This window comes from Sorghum bicolor, chromosome 5 (assembly GCF_000003195.3).
Source record: "Sorghum bicolor cultivar BTx623 chromosome 5, Sorghum_bicolor_NCBIv3, whole genome shotgun sequence".
In the NCBI taxonomy this organism is placed as follows: Eukaryota; Viridiplantae; Streptophyta; class Magnoliopsida; order Poales; family Poaceae; genus Sorghum; species Sorghum bicolor.
This window is the reverse complement of record NC_012874.2, coordinates 20,913,296-20,929,832: the sequence shown is the minus strand read 5'-3', so window position 1 is coordinate 20,929,832 and position 16,537 is coordinate 20,913,296. Positions and strand designations below refer to the sequence as shown.

The 16,537-nt window shown below is 45.6% G+C and overlaps 2 protein-coding genes across 2 annotated transcripts; both read right to left on the bottom strand.

The window, feature by feature from the left end:
• Positions 503-11,558, bottom strand: LOC8071821 (jasmonic acid-amido synthetase JAR2). The gene is made up of 5 exons (XM_021462005.1): positions 11,180-11,558; positions 9,106-11,081; positions 8,299-9,011; positions 819-910; positions 503-547 (listed from the first exon to the last, which is right to left on the bottom strand). The coding sequence occupies exons 2-5, from the start codon at positions 9,141-9,143 to the stop codon at positions 503-505; spliced, it is 888 nt and encodes a 295-aa protein (XP_021317680.1). The 5' UTR covers positions 9,144-11,081; positions 11,180-11,558.
• LOC8064390 (jasmonic acid-amido synthetase JAR2) lies at positions 11,727-12,856 on the bottom strand. Its single transcript, XM_021462004.1, has 2 exons — positions 11,936-12,856; positions 11,727-11,835 (listed from the first exon to the last, which is right to left on the bottom strand). Exons 1-2 carry the CDS (start codon positions 12,232-12,234, stop codon positions 11,727-11,729), a joined length of 408 nt encoding a protein of 135 aa, XP_021317679.1. The 5' UTR covers positions 12,235-12,856.

The window sequence follows — 16,537 nt, the reverse complement described above, 5'->3', positions numbered from 1 at the left end:
CGCGATCATCGTGATAAACTTCTTCAGTGGGACCGCAGATCAGGTTCATCATTTCCTCTTCGTGTTCTCTCGGATCGGCCATTTCTGCAGAAATATGTGATACATGACTACTAGCACTACTGTGTATACCTGACAAGGAAACAATATATAAAACTAGGGTTTAGGGTTTAGGGTTTAGGGGTGAGGGTTTAGGGTTTAGGGCTTAGGTTTAGGGTTTAGAGTATATCATTTGCTAACAATTAAATATATCATAATTGTACCACTAATTTATACCACTAATTATAGCACTAATTGTACCACTAATAGTAAGTGAACATTACTAAATACACCATAGAACATCACTAAATAAATTATAGAACTTGGTGACACATGACTACTAGCACTACTGTGTATACCTGACAAGGAAACAATATATAAAACTAGGGTTTACAACTTAGGGTTTTCCGCATCAGTTTACGGCTAAGGGTTTGGGGTTTACGGCTTAGGTTTCAAGGTTTAGGGTTTACGGCTTAGGGTTTACATCATTTGCTAACAAAAGTGGCATGATCTGAATCGGTCACAAATAAGTGAGAGAGAGAGTATATGTGTTTAGGGCTTAGGGTTTAGGGTTTAGGGTTTAGGGGTTAGGGTTCACGGGTTAGGGTTTAGGGGTTAGGGTTCAGGGGTTAGGGTTTAGTGTTTAGGGCTTAGGTTTAGGGTTTAGTGTATATCATTTGCTAATAATTAAATATATAATAATTGTACCACTAATTTAAACCACTAATTGTACCACTAATTATAGCACTAATTGTACCACTAATAGATCCATCTCGACATACCTGTAGTTTGAAGGCGGTGAGACGGCGGAGAGACGGCGCTCGGTGCGGAGACTCGACGGGGACTTTGGTGACGACGGCAGAGAGACGTCGATCTGGAAGAAGGAAGAAATAGAGAACAAATATTATATCACATTTCTAGATTTATAAGAAATGCAGCGGTTAGGGCTAGATCGGGCGCGGTGGGGAAGGAGAAGAAAGGGCTCTGCCCTTTATAGGGCAGAGGCAATATTCTAGATTTATAAGAAATTGGTACTATAATATACATGAAAATAAATAAATATATAATGTAATACAAATAATAACTAGAGCAAAGCATAAGAAAAAAATAAATACATGTAACAAAGAAAAAAATTTAAAGAACATCGTATATATATTACGTGAACATGACTATAGTTATTTCTTTGTTTATTCATATTTTTTTCATTTTCATTTCTCAGGCCTTGTTTAGTTCGCAAAAATTGCAGTTTTTGGCTACTATAGCACTTTCATTTTTATTTGACAAACATTGTCCAATTATGAAATAATTAGGCTCAAAAGATTCATCTTACAAATTACAGGTAAACACTGCAATTAGTTTTTATTTTCGTCTATTCGCAAAATAGGAATAGTACTACTTTCGTTTGTATTTGACAAATATTATCCAATCATGTACTAATTAGACTCAAAAGATTCGCCTCATCAATTTTGATCAAATTGTGCAATTAATTTTTATTTTTGTCTATATTTAATACTTCATGCATGCATCTAAAGATTTAATGTGACGGAGAATTAAAAAATTTTACAAAATTTTTTAGGAACTAAACAAGGCCGCAGCGCCACGGGCTCGGGCGCACGGGGCCGGGGCTCGGCGGCTGCGCCGCCGGCCGGTGGGGGCGCGCGTGGCCGGGCACGGTGTACGGCGTGGGGCCCGCGCAACTGCCCCCCGCCCGCAGCGTTGTCGGTGTACGGCGGCGGTGCGGGCGCGCGGCATAGGCGACGGCGGGCGCGCGCGTGCGAGAACGAGAGAAAGAGAGGAGAGAGGGAGCGCGGCGTACGGCGGCGGGGCGTCCTCGGGGCGGCGCTCGAGCAACGACGATGGAGCGGCGGCGAAGGAGACGAGGGGTCGCGCGCGCGGCGGTTAGGGCAGGAGGAAGACGACGGACGCGGGCGCAGTGGGCAGGAGGAAGAAGGCCTCTGCCCTTTATAGGGCAGGGCACCTTTAGTCCCGGGCCGAGCTAGCGCCCGGGACTAAAGGACTTCCATCTAGGAACCAGGACTAAAGGTCAAGACCTTTAGTCCCGGTTCCTAGATGGAACCGGGGTTAAAGGTCCTTTAGTCCCGGGCGCTATCTCGGCCCAAGACGAAAGGGTTCTCACCAATTTATGGCGCCAGTTTAGGCGCCATAATTTGGTTTTTCTTTTTTTCCTCTTTACATTGTTAAATGCATTATAAATTAAATAAATCTGATAAAATTGTTAAAAAATACACATTAATTTTATTCTGCTTGACTCTTGAGTATAAAAATTCTTAACACAATTGCTTTTTAAATATTTCATATTATTCAAAATAAATGTTATTCATAATGAATATTGTGTTAATGCAAAAATATAATGGCCAATTAAATTTTAAAAAATTGTTGGCTTTAGACAGATACTTTGTTTTGGGTCATTTGGATGTTAAACTTTTGTTTCTTTAGTAATAATTATACAAATGCGCGACATTGATTGTATAAATTTGAAATTTAAATTTTCAAAACTTGTAAGATGTATTTTGGAACCCTGGATGGCTTCAAATGGAAAACTCATGAATACAAAGTTTGTTCCACTCATCAAGACCTACATTTTCTCTAATGGTCACATTTTCATTTGAAAAAGTTTAGACCACTTAATTTTAAAATTTAAAAGAATTCATAGCGAAACGCTAATTTTCAGAACCATGGATAGCCTCAAATGGAAAACTCATGAATACCAATATTGCTCCACTCATCAAGATCTACATTTCATATATAGACCATTTTTGCATTTGACAAAGTGCTGGCAAAGTGTAGTTCAAAATCCACACTTCCCACGTATAGTTTCATAAAGTTTGTGTGAGATTCAAGATTTGGTGAGTATTGTTTACATAAACTTTTCCAAATGGAAAAATGTTCTATATAAAAAGTTTGGATATTGATGAGCTCTAACAACTTGGTATTCAAAAGATTTTCATTCCAAGTCATTTTCTCTGTCGTTTGACCAAGTTTGACCAAAGCCCGTCTTCGAATTTGAAAACATGTGCCTCGGACTCGATCAAATTTATCCGGATGAAAATATGATCCATATATAAAATGTAGGTCTTGATGAGACCTAACAACTTGGTATTCAAAAGTTTTTCCATTTGAAGTACTCAGGTGGGTCATTTGACCAAGTTTGACCAAAGTCAAAATAGTGGGTTTCACAAACACACACTTTGACCGAGCCCTGGATGGCCTCAAATAGAAAACTCATGAATACAAAGTTTGTTCAACTCATCAAGACCTACATTTTATCTAATGGTCACATTTTCATTTGAAAAAGTTTAGACCACTCAATTTTGAAATTTGAAAGAATTCATAGCAAAACGCTAATTTTCACAACCATGGATGGCCTCAAATGGAAAACTCATGAATACCAATATTGCTCCACTCATCAAGATCTACATTTCATATATAGACCATTTTTGCATTTGACAAAGTGCTGGCAAAGTGTAGTTCAAAATCCACACTTCCCACGTATAGTTTCATAAAGTTTGTGTGAGATTCAAGATTTGGTGAGTATTGTTTACATAAACTTTCCCAAATGGAAAAATGGTCTATATAAAAAATTTGGATATTGATGAGCTCTAACAACTTGGTATTCAAAAGATTTCCATTTGAAGTACTCAGATGGGTCACTTGACCAAGTTTGACCAAACTCATGAATACCAATAGTTCAAAATCCACATCAAGATGTTACAATTATATTACACATAATGTTACAATTATATTACACAAGATTTCAAGTACAAATCACTACCATTATCAAGCTAGCACAGTGGTAAACTTTTTCTTAACATAATGCCCTTGGTTATGATCATTCCGTAACCATGGAGTGTCCTCTGCAGCGAGCATGATGCTTGGTTCTTTGGCCACACAGAAGGGTGGGATCCATTCATCCTTTTCATAATCCTCTGACACGTCTGACTTGTCTTCAATTCCCACGATGTTTCTTTTCCCTGTAAGAACGATGTGTCGCTTTGGCTCGTTGGTGTTTTTCTCGTCTTGTTTCCCTCTCTTAGGTTTTGTAGACATGTCTTTCACATAGAACACCTGATTCACCTTAGTACCAAGGACGAATGGATCGTTTGTATATCCAATATTGTTGAGGTCCACTGTTGTCATTCCGTACTCCTTATCGACTGATACCCCTCCTTTCATCTTCACCCATTGGCATCGGAATAAAGGGACTTTAAAATTATGTGCATAGTCTAGTTCCCAAATCTCCTCTATACGACCATAATATACGTGCTTGTCCCCATTCGTGTCCGTGGCATCCACATGGACACCACTGTTTTGGTTGGTACTCTTTTTATCTTGTGATATGGTGTAAAATGTATTTCCATTTATCTCGTACCCTTTGTACGTGAGGACGTGCCACGCTGGTTGCCTAGCCAACAAATAAAGTTCATCTCCAATATCTTTATCACCCTGGCATTTTTTTCGCAACCAGTCACCGAATGTTTCCATGTGATGACGCGTAACCCAAGTCTCATTCTTTCCAGGATTCTCGGATCGTACAAAATCCATGTGTTCCTCAATATAGGGTTCCACCACAATGGAGTTTCGAAGGACTGTGTAGTGCGCTTTATTGAATAAATCATCACCCTGGCTGATATATGTTTTCTTTCCTAGTGTACCCTTTCCACCGAGTCTCCCCTCATACCCTGATTCAGGAAGACCAATCGGGTCAAGATCAGGAATAAAGTCCACACAGAACTCAATGACCTCCTCTGTCCCGTATCCCTTGATGATGCTTCCTTCTGGCCGACCCCGCTGGTGAACATATTTTTTCAGTACACCCATAAATCTCTCTAAGGGAAACATGTTGTGTAGGAAGACAGGACCCAGAATATGAATCTCTTTGACCAGATGAACTAGGAGATGTGTCATGATATCAAAGAAAGATGGAGGAAACACCAACTCAAAGCTGACAAGACATTGAACCACATCGTTCTGTAGACTAGCTAGATCAAGAGGATTGATTGCCTTCTGAGAAATTGCATTGAGGAATGCACACAACTTCATGGTGGCCAGACGTACATGTGGAGGTAGAATTCCTCTTAAGGCAACCGGAAGCAGTTGTGTCATAATCACGTGGCAGTCGTGCGATTTTCAGTTGACAAATTTTTTCTCTGGCACATTTATTATACGCTTTATGTTGGAGGAGAACCCAGATGGGACCTTGATGCTGCTTAGGCACTCAAACATGATTTCCTTCTCCTCATTGCTAAGAGTGTAGCTAGCAGGTCTTAAATACTGGTGTCCATCATCTGTCTGCTCTGGATGCAGGTTGTCTCGTTGTTTCATGCGCTTTAAGTCCTCTCGAGCCTCAAGGGTATCCTTAGGCTTTCCAAACACACCCATAAACCCTAGGAGATTGACACAAAGATTCTTCGTCAGGTGCATCACGTCGATGGAGTGGTGGACCTCAAGGTGTTTCCAATATGGTAGCTCCCAAAATATTGACTTTTTCTTCCACATTGGGGCACGCCCCGAATTGAAGCGTCTTTCGGAACAGGTTCGCTGCCTTCTCCCTTTCCAAACACTACTTTCAAATCTTTGACCATCTCGAATACCTCTGCCCCATCTCGGTTGCCTTGCTTGGACCGGTGTTCTGTCGTACCTTTAAAATGTTTGCCTTTCTTTCTCAACTGGTGGTTCTTAGCAAGAAATCGACGATGGCCAAGGTACACGACCTTTCGGCATTTTTTCAAATAGATAGCTTGAAGGTCACCAAAGCAATAGGTGCAAGCATTATATCCCTTGTTTGTCTGTCCTGAAAGATTGCTTAGAGCTGGCCAATCATTGATTGTCACGAACAACAATGCTCGTAGGTCGAATGCTTCCTGTTTGTACTCATCCCACATACGCACACCTGGTTTGCTCCATAGAAGCTGGAGTTCCTCAACCAATGGCCTCATGTAAACATCGATGTCGTTGCCAGGTTGCTTCGGACCTTGGATGAGCACCGGCATCATAATGAACTTCCGCTTCATGCATAACCACGGAGGAAGATTGTAGATACATAGAGTAACGGGCCAAGTGCTATGACTAGAGCTCTGGTCCCCAAAAGGATTAAATCCATCCGTACTCAATGCGAACCTTAGGTTTCTTGCGTCCTCTGCAAATTTTAGGAATTCTCTATCGATTCCTCTCCACTGAGAACCATGTGCAGGGTGTCTCAACATGTTGTCCACCTTACGGTCTTCTTTGTGCCATCGCAACAACTCTGCATGCTCCTTATTTCTGAACAAACGTTTTAGGCGTGGAATTATTGGAGCATACCACATAACCTTGGCAGGGATTCTCTTCCTCGGACGTTCTTCATCCTCAACATCGCCAGGGTCATCTCGCAAGATCTTGTACCGTGACGCATGGCAAACAGGGCATTCATCTAATTTATCGTGCTCACCACGGTACAGGATGCAGTCATTAGGGCATGCATGTATCTTCTCGATTTGTAATCCCAACGGGCAGACGATCTTTTTTGCTTCGTATGTAGTGGTGGGTAACTCATTAGGCTTCGGAAGCATCTTTTTTTGGATCTTCAGTAATTTTCCAAATGCCTTGTCAGAAATACCATTCTCTGCCTTCCACTGTAACAACTCCAGTGTCGTTCCTAGCTTTTTCTGTCCCTCTTCGGCCGACAGGTAGAGTAGCTTCTTGTGATCCTCTAGCATTTGGTCAAATTTAGCCTTCTCCTTTGCACTTTCGCAATATCTCTGTACGTCGCGAATGACATCACCAAGAGCATCGTCATCATCAACGATACTGTTTCCTGCATCCCCGTCTTCATCACCTTCGTCCTCTACTGCGAAGTCGCAGTATTGAGCAAAAACATCGTCAGGGTACGCTTGCTCTTCTTCACCTTCTTCCATCATAACTCCGGACTCTCCGTGTTTGGTCCAACAAATATAGTTTGGCATGAAACCATTCATGAACAAGTGCAAGTGAATTTCTCTTGAGTTTGAAAATTCCTTCAAATTCTTACAAACGGCATATGGGCAGCACATAAAACCATCCTGCTTATTTTGCTCCGCCACTCTGCGGAATTCTCGCACGCCCTCAATGAACTCGTTGGAGCGGCGATCAGCATTGTACATCCAATGGCGTGCCATTATCTGCATTATCATGGAATTGTAATTTTTCTATTAAAAGCTATAATTTTATCAGTAAAGAAAATTAATTTCAAAAATTTTTAAAGTGAAAAATAATTTATTTAACAATTACAACAAAAATTATATTATTAATATTTTAAAATAAGAACATGAACATATTAAAGTAGAAAATATCCTATAATATCTATAATAGAACTTAACATGATTTGTGTATACATAGTAGTAATGATTTGTGTATAATAGTTTTTAGCGGGTACACACTTAGCATCGTTCAAAAAAATTCAAATATGAGAAGACGATGATTGGAGAGATGGCAACATGAAATAATCAAAATAGACATATGTCCAATATGAAATTACATATGGTGGTGAGAAACATAGGAGGATGAAGCTAGCAACCTTTCAAACAAATCGACGACGGCGTAGAAGCGTTGAAATAGATCGATCGCGGGAGATGAGAGCAATAATAAGGAAGAACAATGGAAGAACAAGCAAGAACGAAGGAGCTCGGGCTCGAGCAGGGAGAGGAAGAAGGGAGGAGAGAGATTCAATTTATAGCGAGAAGGGTTTAGTCCCGGTTGGTGTTGACTAAAAACCTACCTTAAGCCCCGGTTGGTGCCAAAGACCGCAACAAAAGGTTTAGTCCTGGTTAGTGACATAAACCGGGGCTAAAGGTAGGTCTTCAGTTCCGGTTCGTAACACACACCGGGACTAAAGGTCTCTCCCCGACAGCGCCTGACACCGGAGCCGTTGGGGAGAGACCGTTAGTCCCGGTTGGCTTCACCAACCGGGACTAAAGATCTCTTTTGTCCCCAACCGGACTAAAGATCTCTTTTGTCCCGGGCGCCAAAAATGCTGGACTTCTAGCACATCGATGAAAGGTAGGTAGTAGTGTAACGTCGGTTTTTCAGTCCTTCCTGACGGTTTTTAATTTCCAACCGGAATAAAATCCATCCTGCGAACTCGAAGATGTATTCTTATATATAAAGGATATAGGGTGTGTGTAATGCAGTGTTACCTGCGAAGGTGGTGACGACAACCTCGTAGTGCTCGCCGACGGTGACCTCGGTGAGCCCCACGGGCTCGGCGCCTCGGCCTCGGCGTAGGACGTGTCGTCGTCAGCACCGCCACCGTGGCAGGCCTTGAGCGGGATGAACTCGAAGTAGGCGATGTTGGGGAGGACGGTGAAGGTGACGGACTCCGGCGGCGTCTCGGGCTCGACGTTGGCGCCGACCCATCCCTCGGACACCCCGTACTCGGTGGCGACGAGCGGCAGCCCGCCGGCGCGTAGTGGCGGAGCTTCTTGACGTAGTGCTCCATGGACCCCGTCATGATGCCGTGCACGTACCTGGCGTTGGGGAACAGCGCCGGGATGACGCCGTACCAGTTGCTGAGCCCGGCGCACCTGCGCGCCACCTCGTCGGCTAGCGCCGGGATCGGCCCGGCGGACGGCGGGGGCCGTGACGCGCGTGGCGGCCGGAGAGGGTGCCCGCGCGGATGTCGGCGCACAGGTCCTCCCAGACGCGCTCCAAGGTCTGCAACGCGAGGACGAGGCTGTGCGCGAAGGTGGCGGACACGGGACACGATGCGGACCTCGTCGGCGTACAGCAGGTGGCAGTAGAGCGAGTGCGCGAAGTCGGCGCCGAAGATGACCGCCTCCGGGCTGCACACCTGCGACTGGATGGCGACCATGGTGGGCATGAACTCCTCGCTCCGGTACACGTTGGTGGTGGCCGTCGTGGCTGTCAGCCCGCCCGTGGTGGTGAACTGCCGGCTGCCGTAGATGAACTGCAGCGCCTTGCCGTCCTCCACGGGGAACGCCCTGTGTTTTTGTCATGGATCCAAGAACAATAAGCCAGCTGGTCGTCGATGAGATGATGACTTGACATGCATGTGATGTGAATGTGTGCGTGTACCTGTTCCTGAAGGCGTAGGAAGTCCGGTATATCTGCATCGTGGACCACTACAAAAAATACCCTTATACATGACGATTTATTTTGGTCATAGACAAGCGAAAATGCGTCACGGTTAACTCTTGATGACGATCGCGAAAAACGTCATGTATCCCGCGTCATATATTTGTTGAACCGAATTGAGTGTCACAGATTGACATTTGTATCCGTCATGAATTAGTTGTCCATCTCCTATAACCAGCCCATATCCAAGCCCGGATCCAAATAATAGTGACGGAAAAGAACATCACAAATTAGTGCCAAATCATCACAACATTAACGATACAATCAACATTAACCTTGTCACACATTAGGACACTCATGAAACATAAACTAGAACAAAGCTCACAATTCACAGAACATTGGCCATCACTTTCATTGAAACCATCAACATTTATTTTATACAAATTTCCAAAGGAAATACCAAAGCAACAACCAAGCTACACTCAAATACCTACAAAACTAAGATATTGGCTTGTACAACACACAACTCATATGATTTGCTCAGACAACTAAATCTTTCATAACTAATGAAAGTAGACACCATGAGCACCTTGATCCTCTTGCCGCAATTTAGAGATCACAAGTGTTGGTCTCAGCTAACAATTCATTGGGCTTGCATTTGAAGAGCACGAGAGAAATAATCCCAATCAGCGGCATGTGTTGTAGCTACACCATATTTGAACTATTATCCTGCAATGTTCAGAAGAGACCCCTGTTTGTTAGTATGGAGCACAATCAATATATTTTAGGTAACTAATCTAGCAAAAATTTCAACTCAGGTAGCCTATAGAATTGACAATTGGAGTAACACAGGGTTGCAGTGTCTGATGCCTGGATATGTTCTCATCCTTGGTATGTTAAAATGTCAAAGAAATCAATGTAGCTTAATTTCATTTTTTTTGTTCCAGCTCAGAAACTTAGAAAATAATGAGGTAGTTTCTGAAACAAGAAAATTTTGGAACATTGCAGACAAGTACTACAATAAGCTTATCATTTCTTAGTTGTGCTTGCTACTCATTGTTACCAATAGCCATCTCAGCTTAGTCTCTCTGCAAACATGTAAGAAGATAGTAAATTGCTGCAGCTCAAAAATCTTCTGCAACCCAAACAACGAGACAGTGATACCATATTGAGCACCATACTATATCGAAGCGCAGAGCTAGAGAGAGATATCAGGTACTAAAATGAAAGTTTGCAGATCATAACACCAGCACCCCCATCATCACAACGACTACAAATCACAGAGTACATCTCCTCAGATGTAATGTATGTATTCTATAGCAGGCTCAGATCAACCTGAGATGCATGTGTTTATTCTAGAGTATTCTTGGTACAGTATCACATCAATTCAAAGCCATAAGAAAACTGATTACAAGAAAGCTCAGTCACCTACTTGTACATGAAAGCATCTAATTGGATTTTTAAGCTGACCCTGTAACTGCAGCAAACAATTATTATATAAGCTTTTGCTTCACAATTATATATAATTGTCATTGTTCCTCTATATTCCTCATCTATGTCGTTCAAAGAAATTTATACATAATCATTCTTCGCTACTCCACTTTTTAAATAGATTACATATTCACACGTTCGCACTAGGCACTAGGCAGTAAGTCACAATAAAATATATTAGTGCAGGCATTTGAAGTTTTGTGCATGTTGAAGTGCACATTGTGGCTTCTTTAACCAGAGCTAGCATTACCTACCACACAAGAATTGCAAATAATTGCAAATACCCAAACCTTGTCCCCGGCCGTCATAGATCTGGCTTGCCCTTGCCCCCTGCAGCACATCTTGTGCCTCAGTACCCCAACCAAATCCCAGGCAGCAGGCACTTGCACATCAGCTCGAGCCGAGATTAAATCCAAGGTCACCAAATCTTGACACGGAGAGACAACACGAGGAAGGAAGGGTGCGGATTCACATAGATCTCATCCCTACAGAGGGAGAGTGGTGCTTAGGGTTAGGAGCATCACAAGATTGCTAGGAACCAGTACAGGAGGATAGGTTTCAGTACTGTGGGGACTAGGGTTACCCATCGCCGTTGTTGCCGCCGACGTCGCCCACGCCAGGATCCCACCACAGCCACCACCGTCGCCCACACCAGGATCCAGTGGGCGTCGCGACTGGGATCCCGCTGCCACCATCGCCATCATCCAGACCAGATCCTGCCATTGCCCACACCGGAGGGGAGGGAGAGGGAGCGAGGCCTGGGAGCACCACTGCCGGACGCTAGGAGTGCGCGTCGCTCAGAGATAGGAGGATGAGAGGGAGAGGGTCTGCTGGAGAGGGAGAGGGAGAGAGAGATGCTCGCTGGGCTAAGGTACAGGGTGAGGGTGCGCGCCGCTCTCGGCTGAAGGAGAGGGAGAGGGTGAAAGAGAAACCCTATGTCTTTGGTTCTGCTTAAATATGCGAGGGGTACTGGGTCATGGGCTGGATATCCAATAGTACTCTAGATCTTGCATCATTTATAGAGGAATATGATCTATGACGTCTAACAGTGACGATAAGTAAATCATTCGTCATAGATGTACCACGTCAGAAATAAACCGTCACAAACAATCAAACTCTATGATGTTTTCTTAGAACGTCACCAGTAAACCGTCATATAAAGCCTTATTTCTTGTAGTGGACTTGACGAGCACCTGGTTGAAGGGCAGGTACTTGCGCTTCCCCTGCGTCGTGCCGGAGCTGCAAGACATGACATCATGGGGCCATGGGGATGGGGGCCGGCGGTACGACGTCCGTCGCCAGTCACGGTGACTCATTATCGACACGACGACCGACCGACCTGAGGGACATGGATGTGATGGGCTTGGCGGTGAGCAGCGCGGAGGTGTCGCCGTCGGCGATGCGCGCAATGTAGGGCTCGATGTCGGCGTGCGTGGCGAGCGGCACGCACGCCCTGAAGCTGGCGGCGTCGGTGCGTCCGTCGAGGCCACGGCACCGGAGGTACTGCGCGCTGGCGTTGTCACCGAGGATCCGGCACAGCGTGTCCCGCTGCACGGCTGCGGCATCCCGCGTCAGCGCCTCCAAGTCGGCGATCACCGCCTCGCCGCAGAACGCGGCCTGTGTCTTCTTCTCCGGCATGGCGTCGTCGGGCCACCTGCTGTAGTTCTGCTGGTGCTCCGCTGTCGTCTACCTGCACACCCCCCGGACGAGGAGTGAGGACGTCACGCCCAGGGACTCGCGCCTCTCATCGCATCGGTGGTGGGTTGTTGTCGCGTCGTTGTGCGCTGCGCTCCAACTCCACGGCGGCCTTGCAGCGAGCGAGCGAAGCCACGCGAGACAGCCGGAGAGGACAAAACGCAAAACGAGAGACAGACACGGCCGGGCGGGCGGCGAAAGCGGATCACACGCAGGCGCGCCCCCCTGCAGGCGGGATCGGAGTACGTAGCAGGAGGCCAGCCAATGGTAACTTTAACTTGGAACCCCGCGCGCTTGTCCTCTCGCGCCATGACCATGACCACACCAGCGCACACGGCGGCGGCGGCCCAGCAGTGCTGCACAGCAAGGCGCCAGCCGCAGCCGGTGATCTCGATTCTCGAGAGAGGCGACGCGCCAGCCAGAGGCAAGCGAGCGAGAGCGAAGAAGAGCTAGCTAGCTAGCTCACCTGCGGACACCGCCGACGCGGCAGCCTGCCTTCCTTCCTCCCTCGCTCCTCCCGCCGCCCTGCTGCTCCGTCTCCGGCTGCGAGCTCAAAACGGCCGGGCTGGTGCGGAGCGGACCAGGTCATGCACGACTGGAGTGGACGAGGCCAGGCCCCCTGCCTGCATATATAAGTAATTTTTTTACACGCGCGTGTAGTATATCTCTAGATTTAAGGTGTATATGACTGGACGAAATGTATATAGATAAAGTATATGATCATACTAGACCATCTAGAGTGATATATATATTAAGTATGCATACATACATAGAGTATATGGTTATACTTATTGTATATAATATAGTAGTGACATTTTACATTTTAGTAATATATTTAAAATATAATTTTTTTTGAAAAATTTTCACGTGGTAAGATCTAGAGTATCTTAATATGAGTTGTTGGTGCAAAAGCTGATCTGCAAACACAAAGGGCTAATACCCGATTCAAACGTTGAGGCGTGCCAGCCGATTTGACCTTACTATCGGCAAAGGTGATAACTCGAATACTTTAGTCCTGACAACAGCGATGCGCCCGGATGTCACGGCTAAGAGGTACTCACACGGAACTCGAGAACACGCCAAGCTTAAGTCGACGAATTCCTAAGAACTCGTAGTAAAAAGAAAAAGAGTATGACGAAGTCGTCGAAAAAGTATATGCTGAAATATGAGTAAAAACGTGTATTTGATTGATTGATAGATGTCTCATTACAAGGTCCTAGGGTCTATATTTATACCCTGCTCAAAGAGCTACAGCCAGACACGATTAGAATTCGAATTCCAAATTACACGGAATCCGTATACAAAACGATTTAAATAATTAAGGAAATAACAAAACTATCCCCCGTGACAAACTGAAACTCTTCCACAAACTATCGGCGGCTTCCGAACTCTCCCTTCGTATCATCGGCAGACTCCCTTGCCATAGTCATCGGCAGACTTCCCCATCATAGCCATCGGCACAGACACATCACCGCCTGTAGACTTAATCACGTTCAACCTCTCCTTCATCGGCAACCATCCTCATCGGCAACTCATCCTGTAAACAAAACACTGCCGTCTTATCCTGCCGGTCTGGACACGTGCCCAAAAACGGTGTCAACACATGCCCCCCAATTTCGGAGTATGAAATCATCAATGCTCCGAAATTCTCTGCAGTAATGATGCCTTTTCCCACAATTAATGCTCCTAATCTGGTAACCGATAACCTCAATCTGATCAACTCTGATCCTATTCTTCTGCATATTCCTCGAAATCCTCAACTTCCTAAACGGGCATTTCCTTCTCAACCGTACATAGGCAATATTACCGTTACAGGACGTTCGTACAAACGGCTATCTTCACTTTACTCGCCCATCGGCAATATGACCGTTACAGGACACTGCCGATGGACCGACCAGGAGATCCCGCACAGTAAAATATCTCCAGATAATGACCGCTTCCCGTCAAATCACCTGCACAATCCCTTGATTATCGTGCGAACAGTTACCATATCTACCTGAGCACCCTCGGATTTCTCGGATGCGGCAAGGAGATAAGTCAGATTTGCCCTTGCCCATTTTGTCCTATAAATAGTTCCTTCTCGGGTACTCCTTCTCCATCAAATCATTCCGCCATCCCAACTTTACTTTCCTAGCGGCGGCGCCATTCAAAATCTCCAAGACCTCTGACAAAGACTCTTCCTCACCAACCCCGGGGCCCTTAGAGACCCTCCTCGTCGCAAGATGGCCATTAGCTTCATCGTTCCTGAGGTCAGTTCTTCATTCCATCTCCTGTACTTTTCCTCACATCCCCGTTCATCCGCAATCCATTTTACTGAATATTTTTTTTTCTTTATTTCCAAAACCACCAGGAATTGTCCAACAAAATTGTCATCCCTACCGATCAACCACACCTCCAATGCCTCGGCCCTCTAGGGGATCCAGATCCAACCGATCTTATTCACGCAGAAACCAACAGGATCCCTTTCAGAACCGAAAATTTTTCTTTAGATCTGTGGAAAGACACCTTCCGTTCTTGGCCCAGCCCTACTGTAGGGTGGAAAGACTGGTTCTTGAGGGTCAGCAACTCCAATGAAGTCCAGTGGGGTGAGAGAAAGCTAGATCAATGCATTAGATTGTCCATTGCCGATATGCACAGGAATGAGTCACTGTTGGTAGCTGCATCTTACTTTTGGTCAGACACCCTCAACGCTTTTGTCTTTGGCCACGGCCCTGCTTCGCCTACTCTTGTCGATGTAGCCATGCTCACCGGTCTAGATATATCTTCTGCCGATAGCACCCACTTTTTTGACACCGCTCCTAGTGCCAAAGTGGAAACTCGCTCCATCGGTGGCTGGTCAGGGTACATTCAGAAGTATCGTGGGACGGGGCCTGTCAGTATAAAGGAACAAACCACCTTTCTGAACATGTGGCTGGACAAGTTTGTGTTCTGTGGTCGATCGGCAGGACCGACTTCCGTCTATCTATCGGCAGCAGAGAGACTGGCTAACGGTGGCCGATTCCCTCTCGGCCGATACTTGCTTGACGCTGCTTACCATCTCCTCCATCAGGTGGCCAAGAAACTCCTGCTCGGCCAGTCTACTGGCAACTTAGGCGGCCCCTGGTGGTTTATCAATATGTGGCTTAATCTGCATCTGCACAAGCGCCTCAACTTTAACTTATTTACACAGCGTTTCCCAAGAGATATAACTGAAAATCATGTGTTGGGTGAAGAAGAATCGGCAACACGCGCTCCCCTAAACTTTGGCGAAGCCGTCATAGTCTTGCCTGGTTCAGGGGGTAATCCAGATCAGATCGGCCGATTCTTCCAGACTTTGTATGAGGGCTTGGCCAGAGATGAACGACCATAGTTGGCCTATGATGACCCAGACAGTATGCTCCCTCTGGTTTTCAATCCATTTGATGAAGCTCTTGACAGGGATAACGAAGTGATGATGGCAATTGTGACTCCTAGAGCCATACCAGTGAATTTCTTTGGTAGCACAAAAACCTCTCCCCAGACTTATGAATTTTACAACCCATCGACATTAGCTCGTCAATTAGCTTTCGGCCAGTTGTCGATTGCACTCTGTTATGCCGATGTGATAAGACCGAGGGAGCCCATCACCAACTTTCTTGAGTGGATTCGAGTAGCCCAACTACCACCGAGTGCCGATACAGATGCAGATTTGTCAGAGTGGGTTCCGGCCGCCTTCATTACTCAGGCGTACAAGCTATGGTGGGCAGAATGGAAGGAGCATCTATTCTGTAAATCAGCCCTTTCGTACCGCGGCATGATCGACCCCGAGTACAAAGTCCCCGATGACGCTGTAAGTATTTCAAACCGGTGTTCCAATTTTTTCAATCTTATTTCCATCGGTAACTCACCTTTGTATCCCTTTTGCAGGTTGACAACATCCCTCCATCGGTTAGCAGAAGTGGTAAGCCGATTGACCTGTTTCCACCAGGCCCAATTGCTTCAATCGGCCACAATGCTCCCACTCTGGCTACCATTGTTCATTGAGGTGCGCGCCTTAAGAAAGTCACTACCAAGAGAACTCAGACACCACCAACGGTAGCTGCTTCCACTCTGGCACAGGCTTTCAAGGCGATTCGTCAACCCTTTTTCATTTATACTGATTACCTTTATATCGGCTACATTTGTATTCATAAACTCCTTTTTGTTGCTGCAGCAAACCAGTGCATCGGCAAAAGCCAAACGCCAAGGTGCCGATGCCCCCCAGTCCAGCCAGCCAAAGAGGAAGGGC